The 25,473-nt window shown below is 53.3% G+C and overlaps 6 protein-coding genes across 6 annotated transcripts; 4 read left to right on the top strand and 2 right to left on the bottom strand.

Annotated features, from left to right (window-relative positions):
- Positions 1–793: 793 nt before the first annotated feature.
- Positions 794–1,774, top strand: J4E90_001000 (uncharacterized protein; the record flags this gene model as incomplete). The annotated part of the gene is made up of 1 exon (XM_051430593.1): positions 794–1,774. The coding sequence occupies one exon, from the start codon at positions 794–796 to the stop codon at positions 1,772–1,774; it is 981 nt and encodes a 326-aa protein (XP_051296080.1).
- Positions 1,775–6,941: 5,167 nt separating this feature from the next.
- Positions 6,942–7,537, top strand: J4E90_000999 (uncharacterized protein; the record flags this gene model as incomplete). Its single annotated transcript, XM_051430592.1, has 2 exons — positions 6,942–7,038; positions 7,119–7,537. 2 exons carry the CDS (start codon positions 6,942–6,944, stop codon positions 7,535–7,537), a joined length of 516 nt encoding a protein of 171 aa, XP_051296079.1.
- A 4,757-nt stretch (positions 7,538–12,294) lies between these two features.
- Positions 12,295–14,022, top strand: J4E90_000998 (uncharacterized protein; the record flags this gene model as incomplete). The annotated part of the gene is made up of 3 exons (XM_051430591.1): positions 12,295–12,829; positions 12,878–13,227; positions 13,276–14,022. The coding sequence occupies 3 exons, from the start codon at positions 12,295–12,297 to the stop codon at positions 14,020–14,022; spliced, it is 1,632 nt and encodes a 543-aa protein (XP_051296078.1).
- A 3,062-nt stretch (positions 14,023–17,084) lies between these two features.
- J4E90_000997 (uncharacterized protein) lies at positions 17,085–18,676 on the bottom strand (the record flags this gene model as incomplete). The annotated part of the gene is made up of 6 exons (XM_051430590.1): positions 17,085–17,810; positions 17,859–17,959; positions 18,023–18,251; positions 18,313–18,431; positions 18,478–18,570; positions 18,625–18,676. The coding sequence occupies 6 exons, from the start codon at positions 18,674–18,676 to the stop codon at positions 17,085–17,087; spliced, it is 1,320 nt and encodes a 439-aa protein (XP_051296077.1).
- A 964-nt stretch (positions 18,677–19,640) lies between these two features.
- Positions 19,641–23,809, bottom strand: J4E90_000996 (uncharacterized protein; the record flags this gene model as incomplete). Its single annotated transcript, XM_051430589.1, has 4 exons — positions 19,641–20,568; positions 20,625–22,418; positions 22,466–23,505; positions 23,579–23,809. 4 exons carry the CDS (start codon positions 23,807–23,809, stop codon positions 19,641–19,643), a joined length of 3,993 nt encoding a protein of 1,330 aa, XP_051296076.1.
- Positions 23,810–24,047: 238 nt separating this feature from the next.
- On the top strand, positions 24,048–25,433 carry J4E90_000995 (uncharacterized protein; the record flags this gene model as incomplete). Its single annotated transcript, XM_051430588.1, has 1 exon — positions 24,048–25,433. One exon carries the CDS (start codon positions 24,048–24,050, stop codon positions 25,431–25,433), a length of 1,386 nt encoding a protein of 461 aa, XP_051296075.1.
- Positions 25,434–25,473: the final 40 nt, after the last annotated feature.

Genomic DNA, 25,473 nt, shown 5'->3' with positions numbered 1-25,473 from the left:
AATGCCCGGCTCCTGTATCTTCTACGAGTTTCCTTGGTCCTAACGTATGGCGTTTCCTTTCCTTATCTGATCCGATTTAGCGTTCTGCGAGGTGTTACTTGGCGCACAAGATGGATGCTACGCATATGTGCAAGGGGTTTTCATAGGTCATCGAGGGCTGGTTGGCGCTTTGAAACTTTTTTACGTTATTGTAGATATGGGTACGATCAGGCGCAGCCAGTGGTGGAATTGACGAAGGAATGCGGCGTCCATTACGGCATAGACAGGACATTTCAAATCATTCAGACTTCGCTGTATTGCTCAACATCATAGCGACGACTTTACATGTACATCATGCAATCACGACAGTCATTAGTCTACCAAGTCGAGTTAGTGCAAACACGAGGTGTGATGACATCGTGTCGCGTGGGCGGAGGCGCGCGGACAGGGATCAGCTTGACCCAGTTTTTTCTTTGCCTACGAATGAGAAACGTCACCACTAGAGCCCGCCCTCGCTCAGCGGCTGCTTCAGCATTCGCAGAGTCACGTCCCTAACCACCCGATCAGGAAACCACTGCTGATGTTTTCTACCTTGGTCGTACCGGCGCGATTGAATGGTGTCGTCGCAAACCTACAATGCCGCCGCGGTGTACACATGCGTGCCATTGCGCCGGCATTAGGAAGTCAGACGTGGCATGATGGATCGAGGAATACCACACAGAGGAGGATTCTTGCAAAACGATGGGAGACACAAAAGAGGGCGTATGCCTCATCCACAGCGGCGCCGGGGAAAACCACAGGATATGGCGGGGCCATGCCACCTTCTCCCGCCAAAGCAACCAAGACGACTACACCCACGAAGACAACTTCTCCCAGAAAGCCTCAGTCCCCCCCTCTCGTTCCCGCGCAAACACCCACCTCGAAAGCCACAACCGTCCCCACACTGCGAGCGAAAGAGAAACTGAACCCACCACCGTTCACATACGCCCCCGATATATCTGTTCCCGCACGAACACCAGAGCAGAACGTCGTCAAGTGGCTATATCGCGCCGGTCGCGCATACCTTACTTTCTACAAAACGGGCATATCGCATGTCCGGCAAACATCCAAACTTGCAAAGACGCTGCGCCAAAAGGCCGCTCAAACACCCAACAAAGATATAACCGAGGTTTTGTCAAGGGCAGAATGGCAGATTGTGCAAAGGAGTAGGCTAGACACTTTGAGATTGCCAGCGTTCGGCTTCTTGGTCTTGTTACTTGGAGAGTGGTTACCACTCGTTGTTATGTACATCACGCCCGTCATTCCAGAGGCATGCCGGATACCCCAGCAGGTCCAGCGCGCGTTACGCAAGCGCGAAGACAAGCGACAAGACCGGCTAAGAAGGATCGCTCTAGACGCCATGCGACTGATGAGCAGGGATCGACCACCTATTGGCAGCACATCTTCTGACACGCCTTCTGTAACCCTGCCAAAGAGTGGACAAGTCATGCCAGTCACCACGAAGAACTGGAACGAGATGACACTCTTTGAACTCTCGCTTACCGCCGCACAACTCGACTGCTATCCGGCGCTGTTCGACTGGCTTCCTGTCACAGCCCCCAAGTTCCTGTTGCAGCGCAATGTCAGGAAGAAGTTGGAGTATTTGAAGACGGACGACAAGTTGATTGAACGCGATGGCGGATGGGCAGCTCTCGGGAAGCAAGAGCTCGAGAGAGCTTGTGTAGATAGAGGTCTGCCTGTGCTTGGGAAGAGGGAGGATGAACTGAGGAAGGCGCTGGCGAAATTCAAGGGCTGAGACGGCGCATGAGGGCGACAGCCAATTCGCTTACGACTATAGATTACTTTCAAGACAGTTAGACGATGTTCAGGAGCTACTATAGACGTGTAGATATATTTGTTTGTCGTCGGTATGAACACGAGAGATACCCAAATACTATAATTCTCATGACCAAGTCGATAAGTGCACTTGCCCTTTGAACATGTTTGAAGCATTATCTAGGCACGGGCACACGTGAGAGAAGACTCGCAAAGTACAGAGCAAGCTTCCTCGGTTGTTGCGTACTCTGCTCGGTTTGAAATTGTCTATGCAAATGCATGAATCGAAACAAACTTAGAGATGCGTTGGCGCGGGATCGCACAACGGCTATCGCGATTTCGACACACGACAGCTTCTGTTCAAGGGAATCTCTAGGATCTTAAATTTGCGACGAGAATAAAGTGATGGGACGTATATATGGAGCAGAAATTGGCAAGATAGCGCCCTTCACTCGCGCAGCGTCGGGAGCGACAGCGTGACGTTACCAGATTGGGCAAGTTGAGCAAAGTGTTGTCGATTACGGCACTATTGGAGGGGCAGAGGGCAGAAGGGCAAACGAGGAAGCAAACGAGGGGCATGGCGGGGATGTTGAAGGAGGGGTGGAGGGGCAAACATTTTTTTCTGTTGAGATGGGTGAGGAGTGAGGGGCACGACGCGGATGAGTTTGCTTTCACCAACACTAATTTTCTTAGGGCGATGATCTGATGGGGAAACAACACGCTTTGGTATGGCGAGAGGAGGATGGAGATGCGTGGGACTTGGAGAGCTTGTCGACGGAGGACTAGGTACCTAGGTAAGATGGGTCTGTAGTATCTACTACTAACTTTTCTCTAGATTCTGATAGCAACTTTTAACGTTATTCGTCGAAACATTCATCATTTCCATATGCAACTGGTTCGTATCTAGAAGACACTTTGCGGACTTTGGAGCTCATGATACAATCCAGTGCAAGAGACCAGGTTATTTGCGTTGAATGTCCCCAAAGAGAAATCATTGGATACCTGTGCTTCGCATGTCCTATCGCAAACGACCTCATTTTTGGCACCTCTGCGAGTTATGCCACAATAGCAGTGATCAAGATCGTGTGTTGACCCTACTGATAATCCAGTCTTTACAATTCCCCATTTCGTCCCTTCTGCGACTGGAGATCTGGTGGCATATCATCATGCTTCTGAGCGACACGACTACGCCTCAATACTACTTCCTCCCTTCGAAGATACGTTCTTGTCGGTATGAAGCGGGCCTGGAGGTAATGCAAATGTTTGATAGAGATACGGGAATGTCATGGAGAACATCCATCAAGGCGCGATCTCCGACGTCTATGATCATCTTTGCACCCGCCTAGTAAGTCCAAATATATTGGTTAGAAGATTCCACGGAAGCTGTCATAGTACGTAGAATAAACTGTGAAGTCGTCGTGTAGATAGTGTTTCGCTGCGAAGAAAAAAATGTGATACCTATTCTGCTAGTACCAGATCGCAAAAAGGTTCAAGATGGAAGTACGTACAGAGACCCACGGATCGCGTCTCAGAAGATGGCACGGTGGCCGATCTAGTGGCAGTGATCAATTGACTAACGGGTTCCAGAGGCGACTAGTATTCGCACAGCCAAGTCAAGCTCACCGAGGTCTTGACGTATACTATACATTTGTAATCGAAGAGTCACTTGACACCTTGGCGAGATAGAGGTACTTGAGTAACGATACAGTGTTCCTTGGTGCGTTGCACAATGTCGAGAGATGGATGCGTGTGAAGACTGTGCTGGACAATCGAGCTTCTGGATGCGTGACGAATGTTTTGGCTGTGATTAGCTGGAGTTAAAAGCACAGTCGGTGGCGTGTCGCATGGACGAAACCAAAGAAACAAAGGTGCAGTTAGAGAGAACAGAGGAAGTGTGGTTGCCGCTGGACTGCCGCGAGAATTCTACAACCAATGGGCGGTGTTGGAGAGGCGATTACTTTCTGCCTCGGCATCTTCCCCAGACGTTGTCTGCAGGCAGGCGCTCTTGCTCCACACAAAGACGGAGCGCTGCGCGGAGAGGACTAGCTCATCTCGTAGACCGAGGCCAAACGTCTAGAGACCCATAATGTAGTCGCGTCTGCTGTTCGCTCTCCTTTCGTCCTACGGTCCCTTAAACGTCCTCTTGCCACGCATCAGGTCGTACCTTCCTCCACCCGTCGCCTCCTTCCCACACACCGTCGACATGCCTCACGCCTCCCTCACCCGCGATTCGGTCGCCTCGCACAACACGCCCGAAGACCTCTGGTGCATCATCGACCACAAAGTCTACGACCTCAGCGAGTTCGTCGATGCCCACCCTGGCGGCTCCGTCGTGCTCGAGCAAGTAGCCGGCCAAGATGCGACGACGGCGTTCTACAACCTACACCGACAGGAGGTCCTTGACAAGTATCAGGAGCTATGCATCGGCACCATCGAGGGCGAGAAGTCCGAAGTGATTGTCGGAAAGCCTGGCGACCTGAGCCCAGTGCCATACGCGGAGCCATTGTGGTTGCGACCGCAGTTCAAGAGTCCCTACTTCAAGGAGAGCCATCGCGCGCTGCAGAAGGAGGTCCGCAAGTTCGTCGACACACACGTCACGCCCGAGGCGCAACAAAAGGAGAAGGATGGTACATACATCAGCCAGGAGTTGATCGACAAGATGGCGGCGAACGACATGCTAGCTATGCGCCTTGGGCCTGGAAAGCATCTTCACGGCAAGAACCTGATGGGTGTCGTCAAGGGTGAGGAGTTTGACTACCTCCATGATCTTATCCAGGCACAGGAAGGTGTACGCGCCAACGCGCGTGGCTTCCAAGACGGCAACATGGCAGGCATGACCATCAGCTTGACAGCTGTCTTGCAGTGGATGCCTGAATCTGAGCTGAAGACGCGCGTGGTCCACGAGGTGCTGAGCGGCAAGAAGAAGATGTGCTTGGCCATCACCGAGGCTTTTGCAGGATCAGATGTCGCCGGAATCAGGACTACTGCAACCTTGACGCCAGACGGCAAGCACTACATCGTACGAGGCACAAAGAAGTGGATCACCAACGGAATGTTCAGCGACTACTTCGTCACAGGCTGCAAGACCGACAAGGGCTTCTCTGTCCTGCTCATCGAGCGCGACGAGGCCGTCGAGACCAAGCTGATCAAGACGAGCTACTCCACCACCGCCGGCACCGCATACGTAGAGTTCAATGATGTGAAGGTACCAGTAGACCACCTGTTGGGCAAAGAGCATCAGGGCTTCGTCGTTATCATGTCCAACTTCAATCACGAGAGGTTTATGATGGCATGCGCCGTCATCCGACAATCGCGAACCGTTGTTGAGGAGTGTCTGAAGTGGTGCAACCAGCGGATTGTCTTTGGGAAGAAGTTGATAGAGCAACCCACCATCCGCCAGAAGTGAGTATTGCCTCCAAAGATAGCCTTCTTGTCCCACCGGTGCATCCGTGGGATGAGACCCCGCCACATTCCCTCGCTTGCATTCCAGGAGCTAAATCCGATTGAACGCTACTGACAATACTCCAGGCTTGCAAAGATGATCTCACACGTCGAGGCCAACCAAGCATGGCTAGAATCTATTGCCTACCAGATGACGCACATGTCGTACGCTCAGCAATCGAAGCTGCTTGGTGGACCTATTGGCCTACTCAAGTCATTCGCCACCCGCTCTGCACACGAAATCGCAGATGAAGCCGTCAACATCTTCGGAGGTCGCGGAATTACGCAAGGTGGTATGGGCCGGGTGATTGAGCAGTTCCACCGCACATATAAGTTTGATGCTATTCTTGGAGGTACCGAGGAGATTCTCAGCGACTTGGGTGTACGGCAGGCGATGAAGGACTTCCCCAAGAGTATGTTGTAGGCTCGTGTTGGAAGCGGTGTATACTAGTAGCGTATTGATATTTGGTGCATGGCGGCACTTGCCACGCCGAACAACCCAAGATGCACAAGTACAAACTCTAAAGCGGCGCAGAAGATTGTGAAACGCTTCTAGAAGCAACGGCGATGCTGTGACATGACGGAAATAACGTATGCGCGGGGAAAGCCCATGTTTGGACGTGTTTGACCATGCAGGCCTACAAATCGATGGACGTGTCTCCAGTACCAAGGTTCTGACCGCGCACCGATCCAAGCGGTAGTGGCACAGACGATAGATGATGGGCGGATGATTGCATGACTCCAGATGATCAACGGCAGGGCCGCAGCGAGTCGGAGCATTAGGCCTTGTGCATATGTCGTAACGAAGCATGTCCAATCGACGCGAGGCGGCGATACTCAACACCAAGGATGCGTGTCGTTGTTTTATGACGATAGTCGTGCAGCCTCACACAGCGCATAGCCGTCATGCACGCGCCACGACGAGGGCCAATCGTAAACACTGGCGCAGGCCGGGCTCAACGCCTCATCCGGCACAGCAGAATGCCAGGCGCTGTCGTCCACGTGTTACACGTCTGAAAGCGGCAACAAGCGAGGGTATGCATGAGACGCGATCTAGATTGCATTTCACAAGTGGCAGACAGACCGGACGCGCGATACGTGTCACATGCAAAAGGCAACTCGGGCGAGGGATGGGGTGCGAGTATATGCACGACCGCATCGGACACGTGAGACGTCGTTGTTCTGGCAAAGGCAAGACTGGCGACAAAAGCAGCGGGTTGATGGGCGAGACTGTGAGAGGTTGGTGATGGTGATGGATATGGAATACCATGGAAGAAGTTCGGCTAGTCGCCGCCGCCCTGCATCGGGGAGGCAAAGACGCGCTGCGAACGCATATCGGCTCGAGTCGTGTACAGTTTGGCAGTGCCATCGGTCGGACCAAGCCGTGGAGGCACCAGTGACAGCATGGGGCTCCATCTGCCTTTCTTTAAGAAGCGGTCTGCGTCACCTTCACCTGCTTGATCTCCATCTATCACCCACACCTGCTGCTGCTGAACCATTCACTCTTAGTCATACCACGCACCTTGTCGCCTCTCGTACACGCTGTTCTCTACCCCGTCGACTATCGCCGTTATCTAGCCGCGCCGCAGCGTCATCACTACTCGCCGAGCACCCCAGCCTCACCCAGGGCTCCCTCACAACTCTCCCAAACCACTGCTTCCACCAACGTCTCTACACCTTCTCTACACCGTCTCTACACCGTCACCATGCGCCGCTCGTCCAGCATCAGCAGCATCAGCTCGTCCAGCTCGGAAGCCGAGGAGACGATGCAGATCTTCGTCAAGACCGTGTCCGGCAGCAACAGTAAGTCGTCGCCGCCACCGTTCCGAGGCTCGGAACCAGGCGCATCATGAAGTCACGGCAAGGGCTAACACTGTGCACAGCAATTCCCCTCACAATCCCTTCAAATACATCCATAAGCACGCTGCGCTCTCTGCTCGCCCTCCGCACCAACCTCTCCGCTCCCTCGGACCTGCGCATCGTCCACGCCGGCAAGCACCTCTCGTCACCCGACACCACCCTGGCTGATTACGCCATCGGGCCCAATTCCACCCTCCATCTCGCCCTCCCTCTGCGCGGCGGAATGCCCCCCAAGAAGGTCCGCTGCTCCTTCAAGGACTGCAAGGACCGCGCCCAGCCCATCGTCGGCGACTGCGGCTTCTGCGAAGGCCGACACTGCAGCCGTCATCGCATGCTCGAGGACCACAAGTGTGTCGGACTCGAGGACTGCAAGAAGGAGAGCCACGACCGGAATGCGGATAAGCTGAACAGCGAGCGCACCGTTGCTATCAAGGGCGTTTGAGTCACGGCGCACGCCTGGTCATGACTCTACCTCGAGCGATTTGGTCATGGGCCATCTGCAGCTCTGCCTCCATGCGCCGAACCAATGGCACTGGGGGGTTTGTCTTTTTATTCTTGCTCTTCTTGATTGCAAACATGGCATAGTAATCTTTGATCCCCGGAGCATGGCGTTTTGAAGGTAGCGTCTAGCGAACTGTATTTATAGCTAGAGCAATGACAGCCGTTCTACATGAAGACTTCCACTGGCGACGTGGTGTGCTAGATTCCATTCTATCAATATGTATTTCGTTCTTGTTACAACGGCATCCTGGTTGGTGAAGTGAACGCAACATGGTCTCGCGAATTCACCACTCCATAACTTGAACGTGGAATTCATCTGAAGCTTCTCTAATGTAGCAACGTGATGATAAGACAACGACCAAACGTGAAGACAAATACGTCGTGAAATAGATTGTGTGGCAGGATGGAATTACGCACCTAACCTACATATCCACCAAAGCTCACTCTGTCTTCAGAGCGCACTCTTGGTCAAATCGCGGCTTTTCTGGCCGTTTTGTCAGCGTCTTGTTTTCCTCAAGTAATCATACGCGCGTCGGTCGGCGATGTTTCGGGTCCCCTCAACACCTTTCATTCGACCCTGCGTACTTGCACACGTGCAACTCCGAACGTATTGCTAGGTATGTGCTGTCCATATCCACGTATAATGCTCGGATAGGCGATGGATGTGGATATCGTGAAGAAGCAGATTGACTCCGATAGTCTCTGGACTTGTTAGCGGTTTCGCCCGGAGAGAACGGCAACATTGTGAGTTGGCTCGGATTTGCCCGAAGGTGGCGTGAGTGTGTCTGAGTACGCGAAAACATGACTGCAGGTCGCTATGAGATGAGAAAAACGGACTCGGCGAAGACGTAGGAAAAGACTATTGATTTGAAGGAAAGAGGACACTAGTCACGGATTTGCGACTTCTCATTGCCCTTGAAGGAGCCTCCCTTACCTGGCGTATATTACGATAGGCCTCCCAGCAGACATTGCCTGCCTTAGCTGACTTCTGATATAATCTACGGTGGGATTTTATTGTTGTCACATTTGGTGCTGAATGCCGACTAGGTGTTGGTTTTCAGTTGCTGGTCTCGTAGAGACACCATGCTTACCCCCGGGACGTTTGATTGCGCCGCGGACGCACCTACCTGAGGGTACCTTTTGATGAACCCAAGATTGAGTTTATTGTGCCCGTATGGATCTCGCGGTACTCTCGGGGACTGCGCTCTGACACCATAGCCATGGGCATGCCTGACGCTCCTTGCTTGTTGCCCGCCGCATTGAGCTGCCTTAGGTACCAAGTCTTGGAAGAAAAGCACGACAGTGCCCAACCCAAGGCCTCTGCACACTGCTCAGACATCTTCTGCGCTGACATGTGTGCCCGAATATTACATGTTTGCGAGTCGTGGATTCGTGCCGCATGAAACCCCTTTTCGCGCGACTCGAAACTCAACGCCACGAGCGGCGCTGGGCTTTCCGCTCCGCCTCGACGCCCGCTATGTGTGGCGGCTCGACTCGAACTGGTGTTCGACATGGAATGCGGCGGCTGTCGGCCTTGGGTGCCGTCTTGTCGTTTCCAAGACGGAGCAGCTGTCGGAGCTCTAACAACGTGGCGATTCGGCCCTGCCCAGTTGTGCCCAGCAGATGACAAGAATGATCTGAGGCAGGTATCGCAACATCATCTCTTCTTCATTTTATCACGTTCCGCTCTCCGCTCCGCCCTGGTGGTCCTCGCTTCGAATCTGCGACTTTGTGGGTGCGGGATCGCGTCTCGGACTTGGTTCTCCAAGTGGCCTGACGTTGACACACGGAAACTGCATGCCGCCACAAGGATTCGTTCCCTTCGTTCGCCGTGGCGTTCCGCTCGTATTTGCTTGTTTTTTCCACAGCGCTATCGCTGAGCATCCAAAACAGACTTTCAGGGGCTGGATTGTGGGTGGTTCGGAAGAGAGGAGTGGACAGGAATATTTTCTGAGTGAGTTTTCGTTTCAGTGGAGGGCTTGGCGTCACTATGCACAGTGGAAGTACCGGGAGCCTGACTGCTGGCCCGCACCGAACAAAACATGGACTAATGGATTCCAGATAATGGATTCTGTCAGATTAGAGTATGGACACGAGATTGTCGAGAGCTGATCCCAGCTCATTGAATTGTCGATTGTTGAATGAGACTCCGGATGAGCGCGCTTCCGCAAAACCATCACCGTGCGGTACCTGGGTAGCGACCCAGCATGTTCGGCCGTCGCTGACAACACCAGGCGAAGACTGTCGGCAGTCAGAACCTGTTGGAACCCCCGAGTATCTACCCGTGAAGCTGCGATCGAAGCCTAACGCCGCAGCCGCTGTCAAAGCTGCTTATCGGACGAGACGCGGATGCCTTATCCAACCAACCCAGAAGGTCAACCAACCCTCGACAGCTGAATCATGACATGGGGACGCTGTGCGGAGAGACTGCGGCACCATGTAGTGACACGGCAGAGTACTACGCATGACGATATCCACTGCTCAACGTCCGGCTCCGGAAGAACTTCGTGAGAACGTTAAAGAAGTCCCCGGTTTTCGAAAGTCCGCGTCCCCATGGGCCTTTTGTGGAACGCGCCTGACGTAGCTGATGGAGTCCGCGGGAACTCAGCATGGACCTCGCCATCATTACAAGAAACTAGCCGTCACAGCGGAGTGAAGCTACCAATTGACCGCTCCCGTGGCAAAATGCACATCGGACGTTTAGCAAACCACGCGACTAAGAAGTCTGAGACGAGATAACATTGTCTTTTGTCGTTGTTGTTTGCGTAACGTGCAGCGCAGCTCTGCGCGGGATGCTTCTTTGTTTCTTCTCGGCTCTTGGGCACCTCCCGACAGGGGAGATCTGCACAGACCTAGGAAGATGTCGGGCTTGGATTTGTTTCCAGATCTGATTAGAAATAGTGCCTGGGGCTCGTCTCGACGCTGGATCGGGTCGATGCTGGGCGAGGGTTGCCAGAACGCGTAATTGCCACGGCCGACACCTGGCTTGGCAGAGCAAACTCTCTGGAGGTAGCGTCGCTGATCCCCAGTCCTGACTCCTCCTCCGCTTCTTTACCCCAACTCCATCTATGCTCTTTCGGAACGTTCGAATCCACCCTCCGCGCGTCGTCTGTCAACAGAAAATGCACCCCAGCGGCCATTCGCGCCGACAGTTGCGCGTGGCTGAAACGAGTCATCGCAAGGCACGGTGACGAGTTTGCTGCAGCCACACCCGCACTGTCTGATAACCCTCTCAATATGATACGGCTTCATCGCGGCGGCGGGAAGAAGCAAGCATCGAAGCCAGCGTGGGTGTTGATACTTGGCAAAACGCCCTAGCCGTCGATCCCTGGGCATACCTCTGAAGCGGTTGTGGCTGTGTTGAAACTCAAGATAACGAAGCAACGAACCGCACCGGCCCGCTGATCTTGTTACACTGCCAACTTTAGCGCGACTTGCCTGTCATGTACTCGACATGTTGCGCCTAACACTCAACCCTCGTCGGCAGTGTCGCCGAGCTTGCAACGCCGATATTCTGGACCGGCTTGCGCGCTTTCACTCAGACCGTCGGCTGTTGCATCCGCTCTGCTGGAGAGACTGCCCAGAGTCGTAGCATCCTCAGCGGTGTCACCGCGAGAGTACTCATTCTTGACCCTTGCAATATAACTGGGCCGGCCAAGGCGGAATTCGTACATCACTACTCGAGCACATTCTTGGCATGCCGACCCAATCGAGCCTCATCACTCATCACATCTCGCCCGCTGATACTACGCCAAGGGTCGAGGGCCCGCTCCGCTATTTCACCCAACCTTGTCAGGCGCCTCAACCCCTATAATCGCCTACCAGATGTCTATGCCCACCGGCAACTTCGTTTTGGTGGAACAAGCCAAGAACGCACAGCCTATGAGCAATCTCGACATCCGCACACGCGCTTGTGGGATAGGGCATGCGGCGTCTACGTACCGTGGTAGTCTTGCCCAGTGCGTTCCAATCCCGTTTGTTGTTACGCACGTTGAGGAAGAAGGGGTGGCGATGCCCAGCTTTGTAACAAATGAGGTCACTAGAGACAAAGCATGCCTCCCTTGGAGCCGGCATGGTTGGCATGTTTTCACGACAACGAGTAAGCGTGGGGAAGTCCAAACGCGAGATGCTCCGGAGAATCCACGACCGCCGATCGCTCTCACACCGGATTAACGCGGCGCACTAAACCTTTGGGCCGCCGGGCATTTGAACCATCTAACAGAGTAATGAAGTATACCCTGCTGCCGGCGGAGTTCAGACGCCCGTATTGCCTTGGCTTCTCTTGGGCTTGCACCCTTGCGTTGCTTGTGCGTTGCTACTGCCATTGCCCCATTACACGACCCGTTTGACTACCACGTCACTATGGGAGGAGCCAGCCACATTCTACATGGGGGTTACGCGCGTGCTTAACGAAGTGGAGCCGTAAAAGAACCCTCTATCAATCTAAGCCTTGGGCTCGTTCCCCATATCCCATGCCTGCTTCCACATGAGTACCGTACTTATACCCTCATCTCCGCCGCTTTGACAGTTGATCGTTTCCGTACCTTTTCACCAGTGCGTCCATTTGAGCGCTTCCCCTCCAACACGTGCTATCCGTGTTGAGCATCTTATCGCGTCATCGTCAAACACCTTTTCAGATAACTGATCGCTCCTTCCACCTTCACCTCACGGCCCGCACCTTCAGTAAACACCGCCAACATGCCACCTACCAAATCTTCATACAAGGAGAGTCGGCAGTACAGCGAAGGAACGCTGCCACTCTCCGAAGCACCAACTGCGACCAATTCGATGCGAGACGAATCCCGACATGCCAGTGTTGACACACTTGACGAACCCAACTGGCCGCAGTCATGGCGTGCCTATGCCTGTCTGCTGGGCTGCTTCTTTCTCATGTTCAACTCGTGGGGTCTTGTCAACGCCTACGGCACGTGGTCTTCGTACTATGTGGGCCACTCACTGCGAGGTGTTGACCAGCTCGAACTGAACCTGATCGGATCGACTCAGTCCTTCATTGTGCTCCTGCTTTCCAACGTCGTTGGACGCCTCTTGGATGCGGGGCACTCACGCAAAGTCATCGGCTGTGGCACTTTCCTTGTGCCCTTTGGGCTTTTCATGCTCTCTGTCGCACACCCCAGCGATGTTGAGGCCATTGGAAGCTTCGGTCCAATCTGGGCAACCCAAGGCCTCGTAGTGGGCTTGGGCATGGGAACCTTCTTTGTCTCCAGCTCTCAAGGTGAGTGGTGATTGATCCCGTGAATTGCCTGTACTGACTCTCTCCCAGTTGCTTCAACATGGTTTCCCAAGCGCAGAGGTCTAGCTGTAGGCTATGTCGCCTGCGGTGCCAGTGTAGCAGGCGTGATCTACCCCAGCATGCTCCGCTTCCTGATTCAATCGGTCGGTTTCAACAATGCAGTACGCTATGTCGCGACTCTCACCTCAGTGACCTGCATCTACTCTTTCATCTTCTGCACTCCAGACCCAGCCCACGAGCACCACGAGCCGAAGAGTTGGGGCAAGCTGAGGACTTGGTTCGATACCGAGGCCTTCAAGAACAAGGCTTGGTGCTGGTTCACTGCAGCCGTGGCCTTTATGTTCTTTGGTTTCTACCCAGTCTTCTTCAACCTTGAAGAGGTCAGTATTCCTACACTGTTTCTCATGCTTGTAGCTAACAATGTGTAGTGGGCATCAGTGCGTGGCTTTGGCACCCGCGACCGTACCGGCTCATCAGTAAGCCCTGCCGACACGACCGACAAACCCCTTCAAACCTTCTGGCTCCTAGTCATCATGAACGGAGCTTCGACTGTCGGACGGATGCTCCTCGCTCACTTCTCGGACAAGGTCGGCGCCCTCAACATGCACATCGGCTCCCAGTTCACCGCATCTATGCTCACACTGGTTCTCTGGACACTAGCTGGATCAGAGACCGATGCTATTGCCTTCTGCGTCGTCTTCGGTATCTTCTCCGGCATGGTTATCGGCCTTCCTCCTGCGTCCATCGGCAACATTCTCAACTGCTCCTACACCGCGCCTGGCACTACTCACTTCGCAAAGAAGAAGCTTGGTCACTGGACTGGTATGATGTACACATTTGCTGCCATCCCAGCTCTCGCCGGTCCCGTCATTGCTGGTCATCTCATCACACAATACAACACCTACATCACCGTCCAGATGTGGTCCGGTGCCAACCTGATGCTCTCATGTATCTGCATGGCCGTATCCCGGTGGTATCTACCATGCGACAACGGCGAACATGCGAAGGAGGCAATCGCGCGCAGACTGAGTAAAGCTGAGACAACCGAGAAGCGCAGGGCCAGTGACCCCAATTCACCTGACCCTCTATCACAGGCCCCTACCCGAGTGCCCAGCAACGCAGGCTCACTGCGTACTTCTTCTGACACCCAAAATGATGCTGGCAGGATGGTTTAGCAGCTTCCCCTATACTCGGTGGCTTGATATTTGTGTTATTTCCTTGTTTGTGTTTTCTGCAAGGCGTCTGGAGCATCACCTAACGAGGTTATGACTGCTTTACATTCGTCTTAGCGCGAAAGGGTTCTTCATTTCTTGCTTTGGGCTCAATACATGTTCAGCCGCTTTCGGTACTATTTTCTGCTAGACTTTCTTCACAGAGGACATCGAGGGTTCCCACCGACCAAAACTTTCCGTCTTGAATTACGATCCAAGGCAAACGTAGGCGCAGGGAGCTCCCTCGATCAGGGTTGAGCATCAGTTTACGAGCTATAACGCATAGAACCAAAACCATGATTTTCAACTTTGACTCTCATCATCGATTGTGATACATCGTCTGGACATGTTACTCTAGAAAGAGCGCGCCGCCTGCTTCCGAGAATCCAGATGTCCCGCGCGGTCCTTCACCGCTCCACTTGCTCAAGTTTCCACACCATTCCATTCCGTCACATTTGGGCTGCCACGCTGTAAGCGCCCCACGGACAAGATAAACCCCTCAAATTACGTGCACACATCACGAGTTCATCATCAAGTCCCGTCGCAATGGTTCAAATTGATCACTGTTCCGGCTCGGCAGTTTGAACTTCCGCAAAAGCACGTCCTGTAGATCCCGGTTCTGTGAAGATCGCAATCTGGAACTTGATCGATGTGCAGAAGCTGCGTTTCGCATTTTCGAAGGAGTAAGTTCCGCGGTGCGAAGGTTTAGAAGCGCTCATGTACGACTTCGTTAGTGTTGCTTCGAAGGCAGTGTTAGCGTACTATGTCTTCTTGGGAAAGGCAGCTGGGCCGGTGCCTAATTCTCCTTGATGACATACATGGACGTGTCGCATTCTCGTTGGCGTGGTGTGTCGTGAATGTACTCAGCCACCTTTGGTCTACCACTGCATCGGAATGGCAGCAATCGATCGACAAAGCCCGCGATGCGCTGTAGTAGCTTTCAGCATCTATGCGCAAATTCTGGCCAGGCGATCTTGTGCTTCGAGAACAATGGCCGGTTCCTGACGTTTCTGTGGTACCGAACGTTGAGGTGGTGACACATAGCCAAACATCGAACCTTTTCGTTGGCAGCGCTCGAGTTCCGTGGTCGAGACCGGGTCTTGGGACGACGCAAGGCCACACATTCTTCGTCCTGCTAAGGAATGTGTAGTATCTCAGGTACTCAAAAGACTGGAGACGGTATATTGGCAATGTGCACATGCTTACACCCGTGTTCGTAGGCCACTGATGTCTCGTCTCGGAACAGAACGGAGAGGAACACCGACGTCGTCAGCCCAAGAATGGAATGCACGCAAGCCCACCCAGAGTGCCAACGCCCAGGTTCAAGGCATTGCTTCGTTGCAGCAAGGAGCAGATGCCTGTGGGGTGCCGGTAAAACCTTGCGCATATGCGCAATATTTACCCATAGCAGTATTATTCCATCACTTGCATTCCATCTCGCATCAAAGAAGCACTAGTCAGATGCCAGGTGGGAGGCTGAAGACCAGCCTCAATATCTTGGGATGATTAAGACCATCCCTGCATTACCGCACTTATCGCATCCACCTTTTGATCTTGCGGTCGAAACGCATGGGCCGAGATTCCGGTATCTTGGCACTTGGGGACCACGATATTGGATGATTTGGTTCGTAATGGGTATGCTGGGAGGTGTGGTCATCTGTACGCTGCGCTGGTTCCACAGTTGTTTGTGAATCTGGTACGTTCGGCGGACGCGTGCAATGTTACCCGAACAGATAGCCGGAAAACACAGAATTAGTAGAGTCCCAAACGGGATGAGAGAGCTTTTGCTGTGGAACACAAGATGCGTGCCATGGCGGGCGATGTAACGGGGGAAAATCGGGGTAGTTACATGGCCGTGGCGCTTTGAGCGGAAGTCACACTGACCACCAACGCATCTGGGGAAGAGATGAGAGTCATGTTAGCATCTCTGGGGTAGTCTAGTATGCTGCTGATCAACGTCGATGCCATTTCGATGCGGTCGTCTACGTTCTTGGCATTTCGGTAGAATGGAAAGCGAACCAGATTCCCAAAGTCGTAACAAGTCTAGCACAACTTCCAAGACTTGTCCCAGAAGAGCGGCTCTGATGGACCTCCACAATGATACACCTGCTGAGCTACCACCGGAATGCCCAAGCCGAGAAGTACATGCCCCCCTCGAGGATAGACAACAAGCAAGCCTTAGCCCAAACAAGCGATGCAGAATTCCCTCGTTCCGTCTTGACCTTCCTTCACAGTCTTGGCATTGCACTTGCAGCGGCTGTGGCTCATCTATATAGCGGGAGGCCAAGCAATCCGCTCGTCTTGTCGCGGCACCTCATCCTGCGGTGAGAGCGGGGCCCAGGGTCTCCAAGGTACATGATTAGATTGGCATCGGCGCGAAATCTGTATCCGGTAGGCACTACGCCGTGCGTGGTCGTCGCACCAGAGATATTGATGCGTGAAGGTGGTTGGTGGCATTTGATGTCTCCTGTTTCGGGAGCAGGTACATGATGTCGATGTACATATACCAAGTAGCGCGGCAAGCTTGGCTGCATTGCGCAATGCCGATCGGTATAGTGAGGACAGATTTATAGTCTAGATCGGATTCGCATTTGGGCTAGAAACAGTCATATGACGGTGAAGCGTCTGGATGCGCATGTACAGTTAAATCGTGAATCGCTGCTTGGCTATACGGAATCTGTGGCTCAGGACTCACGACCAAGACTTCAATCTGCTTGTTCAAGCGCTACGTCAATCACGTAGATGGAGATGACAGCAGTTTGATGACATACATTAGAGACAAGCAAGATCGAAGATAGCGACGCGTCACCCGACGACATCGATGTGATCGTAAAGTGAAACCAGATACATGATCAGTGACAGAACGCTAGACATGCCCAGACTCCGTCCATGCAAGTATGCAAAGGCCCCCACTGATGTGTGGATATCTGTAATCGCTGATAAGGACATTTCCAGACTCCACGTAACCAGTAATGATGACTGCAAGACGCCTGTCGCTTAACAAAGCCCCCGAACATTCTAATGTGTTACTGCGCCACCTTCGACATACTCGGCGTTTGTACACCAGGTTGCGCAGTGTGGCCTGCAATTTCCAAGACGCTCGTAGAACTCTCGCTGCTACCTTGCACGGTCATGCCCAGCGCTCGTCGCGCGTACTCTTTTTGACCACTCGCCACATGGTCAACTGGAGACTGTGTGGTACTATGACCGTTGGCCGAGCCGTCCCCAGCGGCAGCAGCTGGAGGCTGTAACCAGTGCACACTGGTGCATCGGTTCACAAGTCGCACGGTAGTCTCATCAACGGGTGCAAAATGGTTGCCGCTGGTGACAAGTAGATGAAGGAGCCGCAGTAGCTCGTCACGCTTATAGTGAGGTGGCTTGCTGATCTGGCTGTGCATAAGAATGGGGTGTAGAACTCGGAGGTAGGTATGTCGTAATGCATTTGCCGCGGCTGAGTCGTGGGGTAGATCTATGAGGTTCCGGAGAATGACATCGACCAAGACATGAAGATCGTTGGTATAAAAGTATTCGGCAGTAGAAGGGTTGCCGAACAGAAGATAAAGCACTTTGAGAATTAGAAGCTGAAGGGATGTCTCCGACTCCCTGTTCAGAAGGAGAATCAGATTGCATCCGAAAGTCTTGTATGTCAAGCCATGCGTCGAGATAGCTTTGATGACCCTGTTCGTTATGCCAGGCCGGCCGTCGGTATGACGGCTAGTGGAGGCCACAAGGTACTGCTCGTTCAAAACCAGCTGTCTCAGTGTCAGCTAATAGTCGATGGAATATGTCTGCAGACGTACCAAAACACGTATCACAGGATAGTGATAAGGGTCATCAGCATCATCAGAGGCACCTTCTATGATCTCCAACAGGTAGAGGATGAACGCGTCATTCACCGCCGCTACACATCCAGGGTCAGCAGTCGCTCTGGGGGAGAGGAAAACTAGTTATGTTGTTGCCATACCGAAGTCGTCCCACGTCAATCGTTGAACTCGTGAAGATTCGTAAAGCAGTTGGAGGAGTAGTTGATGCACGGTAGTCTCCTCCTGCACGCTCTGCGTCTGTACCAACTCAACAAGTCTAGCAAATGTGCCCTCCGAGTGCATCATGTCAAAGATGTCGTCATCTTTGCTATTGCGGCCATCGTATAGGAGGAATGCGGCGACTATGTGGAGAGTAGGGTTATCGTCTTCCTATCATGTTCGTCAGCCTTGCTCAGCCAGCGGCCAGAGGCCAAGGTATGCGCCAACGTACCTGCAAGAGGCAATATATTATCTGCCGCCGCACATATTCCTTGTTGGAAGCGAAGAGTTCGCCCTCGAGCATGCGAAATATGCATTTGGCAACGCTGAAATCGGTTTGGAGGTATTCGGCTAATCGTGGTCAACACTGGTCATGGCAGAGGTCGGAGATGCGTACATCTATAGTTGGTGGTAACATTAAGGAAGGATCGGAGGGAGTTGTCGATAATGTCGTGCTGGTGACAGCGCGTCGAGACTATATCGTCGAGTTCTGTGTAGCGTGTTAGTCGAGGCTGCTGTTGGTGGGGTTGCCAGGCACGCTCACCATCCCAGAATTGTTGCTCATTCTCGAGATCATACGACACCTCAAATGCCATGTCGTAGTCGCGGGTCTCTTGCCAAAATCATCCTCTCCAGCGATGAAGGCTGCGGAGGGCTGTGCAGAGAGGCGCAAACGGGAGGTTGTTGGAGTGTTGATGCGAACAACTGACCATCCGGAGATTCACCGGCGTTAGCTAGTGCGTCACCGATACTCCTTTGGGTATAGGGTAGTCTGTTGTTACACATGCGCTGGCAGTAACCTTGGAACAACCCCAAGTCGTGAGCGCGATGGAGTGCTTCTTCACAATCGAGCTCTGGTGATCGTTGCAGCATTTGTGTGAAGTTGAAGACAGAAAAAAATGCGACGCTGAGCTTCACCCTGCATCTGATAGGCTCAACCCCGCTTATCGTGCGGGCATGCCATCGTCCGTACTCTACCAAGTTGACCGTTGTGTGTGAGAGTATCTCCAACCTATGTGGAGCCATATATCCACGGATGTGCAGTTCAGATAGAATGTCCATCACGTGAATTTGGTAATACTGATAGGATGTCAAGTGCGCGCCCTTCCATACCCCTCACCCTCATGCATGTCACTGCGCCCTTCTCGCCGTCTTCAACAGCTTCTTCCAACACTCCTTTTCAGGAAACATCGTCGAGTAGGACTATGAGACATCTGGCTAGCTTTGTGCTCTTCCACGCCCTTTGCCCATGGTAGCGCAGCCATCGATCCATGTGACAAAACTTCCCAAAAAGACGAACAAAAATGACTGATAGCAGCAGAGCAGGCAGAATTACAATGTCGAAACCCAGTTTGATTGGACGCTGATTCAACATTCCCATACATACGTAGTCGTGTGAGTGGCTTCCGACGCCTTCAATGCAATGCTCCGCTCGTAAGCCTATCACTTGTCATATAATGTTACAGTATGTGGTTCACCCCAGTACACATCCGTACTGTCCAAATGTCCAAATATCTCTAATATATACACCGCCTCGAGCAATCCAACCATCTATCATCTTCATTCTTCACTGACTACTTCCTTCTCGCGACATACTACACACCCCCGGCCAACTGCACTCTTGATGACATGAGCATGCGCTACCTTTGCGCCTACACTCCTTGTCCATCTACCACCACTTTCCTGGGCATCGGTGGCGAGCTGCTGTTGTAGACCAGCTGCAACACTGGCACTGGCACTTGTCTTGGGTAGTAGGCAGGTGAGGTGGAAAACGTGACCACATGCAAAGCCCACGAGCGTGTCGCGAGACAATGGCATAGGGCCACCCTCAACGGTGGCGGTCTCTTCTTCGGCAGTAGGAAGCGTGAAAGGACGGTGGCAGCCTACACAATGGCCAGGCGGTGCCTCGCCTTGAGGAGCTTCCGTGGGGGCGGGGTCGATGTTCGGTGCGTTAGTTGTGGAAGATGCCGCAGTAGTCTTCTTGTCTGCCTTAGCCGTAGCCTTTGCCGCGGAGACTGGGTCGATGCCTTTAGACTCAATGTCGATCTGCCCTTTTGCATGGCGATGCTTTTCGTGGCCCGCGCCGTCACAGGGCATGACTTCGAACTTGACACCCCGTTTCTGACCGGCACGCAACGTGTCCATACCGGCTGCTACCTCGCCCCGGAGGACTCTTGCGACACCTTCTGATATAGAGTGTTGGATTTCATACTCACGCACCATGCGACCAATGCCATCCCTTAGCCCTTCGATTTCCAGGCCTTCAGGGATACGGCGGACGAGCTTGATTGGATCGATTGCTGTTCCGACCTCTTCAAGCAAACCGCGGATGAAGTGGGGCTTATCCATAGAAAAATCCAGCAAGTCGTTCCAAAGATCGGGATCATCTTGCTCTTTAGCGAACGAAATAGCGAAGCTAACGTCGGAGAGCTTCTCAATGATCAGATAAAGAGCACGTTTGGTTTGACCGGTCTTGGAGAGGATGTGCCTACAGTAGGTTAGCAAACGTGGAAAGTGATGTAGCGCCAACAGCCAATGACTTACACAAGTTCTGGAGTGTACTCTCTTCTCTCGCACTCCGCGGTAGCTTTGCTCAAATCAAAACTTTGAGATTTGCGCAGGTACTCCATCAACAGCGGTCGATCGTACTCTGCGAACAATTCCACCATGAGATCCGCGAATTCTTCTGCAACGAGCTTCCCGTCGGCTGCTAGACGATCCTCAGCCACTCTCTCTTTAGCTGTCTTGGCTGTTCGCTCATGCGTTTCTGGCTTCCAGAGTTTTCGTAGGTAGAAGTGTAGGAATGGTCTGAACGACGGGCCTTTCGCTTGCAGTTGGCTTTCAACGTCACTTGCGGGAATGGTGCCCCGGCAGCCCTCCTCTACGAGAACGTCGATGGCTTCCGCTGACGCTTCTTCTAGCTCCTCTAATTTCGTGGACGCAGACTTCATCTGTTCTTTCGAGACGCCCATCATGATGAAGCCCGGGATATCGTCGCGTACGGCTTCTACAAGGTGAAAGTCTCGTATTAGAGTCATTGCTGCTTCCGCATTTTGCAAGCGGATGTAGCAGCGTAGCGCCTCTCTTTGCCTACCACTGGCAAGGAACAATTTCGCAAGACCGTCTTGCAATATCCGCCAGTCTCGACCTTGTATGTCGCCCTCGATAGAATCCTCCGTGACGTCGCCGGCAGAGAGTTTGCTCTTGATTGCCTCAATAACACTGTTGATGTCGAACAGGTCAGGATCCCAATCTTCGAGCAAATGCTTGAAGCGTATGCGATCATGTATGATGTAGTGGCCCAGTATCACTTCGTATACCATTGAAGGTAGTGGAGGTTGTATGGGCTTCTTTGGAACATAAGGTGAGATTTCGTTGAAGTGGTTCGTTTGTGCAAACTTCCACACCCAATGTTCCCATCGTGTGGAGGTGCCGAGTACGCGACCAGCAACTTTGCCTGCCTGTTTCCATTCGCCAGCGCTAACAAGCTGTTGTACCCAGAGGTCTCCAATACGACGCTTCTCTTTTTCGACTGCAGAATTTTGGTTCGCCTTTGTAGCAGACAGCGTCGTTTGAGATTCGCTGTCATCGGCAAAGAACTCGTGTAAGCTTCCCTGCTGCTTTGTTGGGGTACCTGCATCTGAGCCGTCTGACGATGCCTGGGACACGGACGCGATGATCTCGGGATGGTCCTCCAGAAGCTCCCACGCATCTTTGTAGTTTTCATGCTCGAGTTCCCATTGGAAGTGATCAGACAGCTCTCGTTTTATGGCCAGTACACAGTCATAGGGGCTCTGTATGAAGACCTTCAAACCCGCGGTTGCAGCGTTTGGGTGTGCCTGTTGTTGGCGCTTGCCCGATATTGAGCCAGCAGCATTTCCAGCGCTTGCTGATGACATGGAAGGCGCTCTCGACGGCGGCTTATCAGAACCGATGGGAAGGTTCATCACACTTGCCCCAGAGCTGAATATGCGAGCGGTAGCAGCGCCAACATCCCATATCCCGCCACCAATGGCTTCCAGTGCACTTCTTTGTGCAGGTGTCATCGTCTTGGGGTGTGGCACATACAGCGTGCCCAAATGATAGTCCGCAGCAGATAAGCTTTCGAATCGGCTGACGGTCAGAGAGTCAACTTCAACCTCGTCCGAGGTCGCGGCATCAATGAGTTTGAGCTCAGGAGAAAGACCGTTTGTGCGACGGTGTCGCCCCCCTCTGGGAGTTGTGTCGGGCCCAGAGACTGGATTGTCATCGTCGTCGCGTGTCCGGTATGCAAGAACAAGAAGCAAAGAAGGGGTATAGAGCGAAATGCCAGAAACAATACAGTCGTCGAAACGAAGGCTAGATCTAGTTAGCAAGACGTAGGTAGTAGGAGAAAAGGGACGCACAAATGGACCACCTCGGCGCTTCCGATCGATCTCTCACCGACGTTGCGGCCGACGCCAGCTCCACCTGGCTGTATGTGAACGACCCATGCGGCATCCCCCCATCCTATGATGAGCTTTTCGAACTTCTTCGGAGGCTTCGCGTCCTTGGTGGCCTGGGGTGAGCGGTTGTGTGGTAAGGTGGCCTCGGGTTTATCGGCAAGGTGATGTCCGTTCATGCTCAATATCGCATCGTCGTCAGACTCAAGCGATCGATCGTCAATCCACTCTATGCGCGCCTTCCACACACCAGCCATCTCTTGCCATATTCGACGGTTCGGCTTTTCGATGAAACCAATCCTCTTCCAGGCATATTCGGACTCAGCGCTATCGAGGTGAAGATCGGTGCGCATGATGCGAATGCCGTGCTCATTGGACCAGGCTACAAATTTGCCAGAAAGAGACCATTTGATGGCGGTTATAGTACCTTCTCCTGCATGCAGAACGGTATCTTTTCCACTGTGCCCGCCTAGTCCTATCGCTCCAAGCCATCCTTGAGCTGTCTGCGATGCTGAGCTGGTGTTGGCATTGGAACGCACACCCGTTGGACCTCCGACTGTGTGGATAAGCTCGCCAGCCAAGCCTCCCGATAGGTATGAGCGGTCGTTCTTGTAGTCAGGCGACAGCGCCACCGCCTGTACAGGGCGACCAAAGTTGCGTAGCGTGACATCCTTGGGGTCGATGAGTGAAGACACACATACGTGCCCATCGATAGATGACGAAGCTATGTAAATCTGATTGGAAGGTGTCAATGGCACTTGGGCCTGACGCGGCGTCCGAGGTGAGGATGCATTGCCTGCTGGAGAATCGGTTCGTCTGGTCGATGCATTGGTCTGGTCTGCTGAGCGGAGGTCTGAAGCTGTAGGTACGAAGGGCTGGGAAGCTAGTAGAGGCGATACGGAGAGTGCGGTGACGGAAGCAGCAGGATGCGCGTTGTAGGTTCGGAGGACTTGGAACGAGGGTATGCTCAGCGCATGTATGTTGCCATTGTGGGTTCCTACTATCTAGGTACAATCTTAGCATTCACTCGGCAGCGTGCACCTGTCGTGGGCGTGAAGCATGGAGCTATGATCGTACCATCTTGTCCCCCGCGACCATGAAGGTAGCTGTCGCGTCGCCATTGCGGTAGACGGGCCCCAAGTCCCTTGTCAGGCGGCTGTACTTGAGCTTGGGCTCTTCCTCGACCTCGTCGTCCTCGTCGTCGGAGTCGTGCTCGGCGCTGGCTTTCGCTTCGCTGGCTACCTTGTCGACGGGCTGAGGGTCGCGCGCAGGCGTACGCGGTTCGTCGGGGGTGTTTTCCGCAGCCATGCTGGCGGCATGAGCTGCGGCGGGCGTGGTAGAGACCTGGAGAAGCTCCGGCGCGTGGAGATGGAGGTGTTGTTGCAGTCGATGCCCGCGTCGATCTAGGCCTATGATGCTGGCCAAGCCATTCCCGCGGACTTGCAAGGGTCTAGCTTTCCTCCGCACTGCTCCACCACCTTAAGATCCATCGCCAGCCTCGCCGCCCGTTGCTGCGAATTATGTCCGAGCCACACTTGCGCCGGTGATGACAGCTATTCAAAAACACGCATTCAATGGCTTGACACGGTGTCTTGCTGCGTGCCGCCCGCTGAATCTTCCACACGCCCCGTCGTTGTTGCGCACCCCCGCAAACCCACTATTTTCGACGACAAGCAGACATGAGAAAAAGATAGACTTCACTCAGAAGCAGGACGAGGCGGCCCTGAAGGAAGAGGCCACAAATGAGACGCAGCAAAAGCCAGATCGCAAGGGCGCGCGGAAAAATGCTGGCAAGACGTCTTTGCGCAGCATCGCAGTCGAGGCGCAGAGATCCCGGGCGTTTGTCAAGTCAAGAGGAAGAACCCGCTTCATAGATCCAGACGCCGAAACCAAGACGGTAACCGCATACTGCGCTGCCGAGACGTACGATATTGCCACCGCCGCTCGACTTGTCAAAGCCCAGGGTTACGAGCTCGATCCCTTCCAGACTGGCCTATACCCACAAGTTATACACGTCCAGACTTCCGATCGGCCGTCAGAGGTCAAGGACTTCCAACAGGGCGACATCTTCATCTTTCCGTCTGGCACCGTGGTGACATGGAATGTCCGAGAAAGAGAAGCGTTGAAGCTGGTTAACCAAGTGCTACCAGCGGCTGCTGAAGGCTCACATCTGGACTTGCTCGAGACAGAAGACTTGGACTATCTCGAAGACCCAAGCAAAGAGACCAGTGAAGTGGTTGGCGATACCATCGTCCTCGGCACAAAAGCAGAGCCATTATCCGATAGCCCGCCATCATCCCCTCTCGACGAGCCTTCCAACACTACCGACCAACGGCACGAAGTAGACACTGTTCTAGCAAAGATTGCTTTCTCCTCTGGTCTTGCCCGTAGCACCAAGCTGGCCGTCCTGGAAACCCTCTTATCCGCTTACCAGCATTCGACGCGCGAGATCCCCAATATGCTAGCCTCTTCCAAAACCTTCTCCCCTCGGCGCAGCGCTCCATTCACGCGATCCTTCATATTGCGTAAAACAGGCGAACTACTCTCTCTTCGCGCTCAGCTGAATCTCTACTCGGAGCTCACCGACAGCATGCCCGACATCTTCTGGGACTCGCGGCACGAGTTAGGGCTCGGCGAGTACTACGATCAAGTTGGGCGGGCTTTGGATGTCGGAGTACGTATCAAAGTGCTCAACGAGAAGATTGGATTTGCGCAAGAGATTGCTAGTGTGCTGAGAGAGCAGTTGAGTGAAAAACATGGATTGAGGCTTGAGTGGGCTATCATCGCACTTATCGCTGTCGAGGTTGTGCTCGAATTCTACCGGCATTGGGACGAGCGCAGGGATAGGGATGATCCGGAGAGTACCGAAGCTTTGCTGAGGCGGTACCTGGAGAGATTGGCGGAAAAGAAGGATGAACCGCGGACTGTATGAACGAGAGTTCTTATGATAGCATTTAGCGCACCTGCATTTG

The sequence above is a fragment of the Alternaria incomplexa genome, assembly GCF_024043165.1.
Source record: "Alternaria incomplexa strain BMP 0042 chromosome Unknown scaffold_1, whole genome shotgun sequence".
Taxonomy (NCBI): domain Eukaryota; kingdom Fungi; phylum Ascomycota; class Dothideomycetes; order Pleosporales; family Pleosporaceae; genus Alternaria; species Alternaria incomplexa.
Note: the sequence above shows the minus strand (reverse complement) of the source record. Positions and strands in the feature narration are given on the sequence as shown.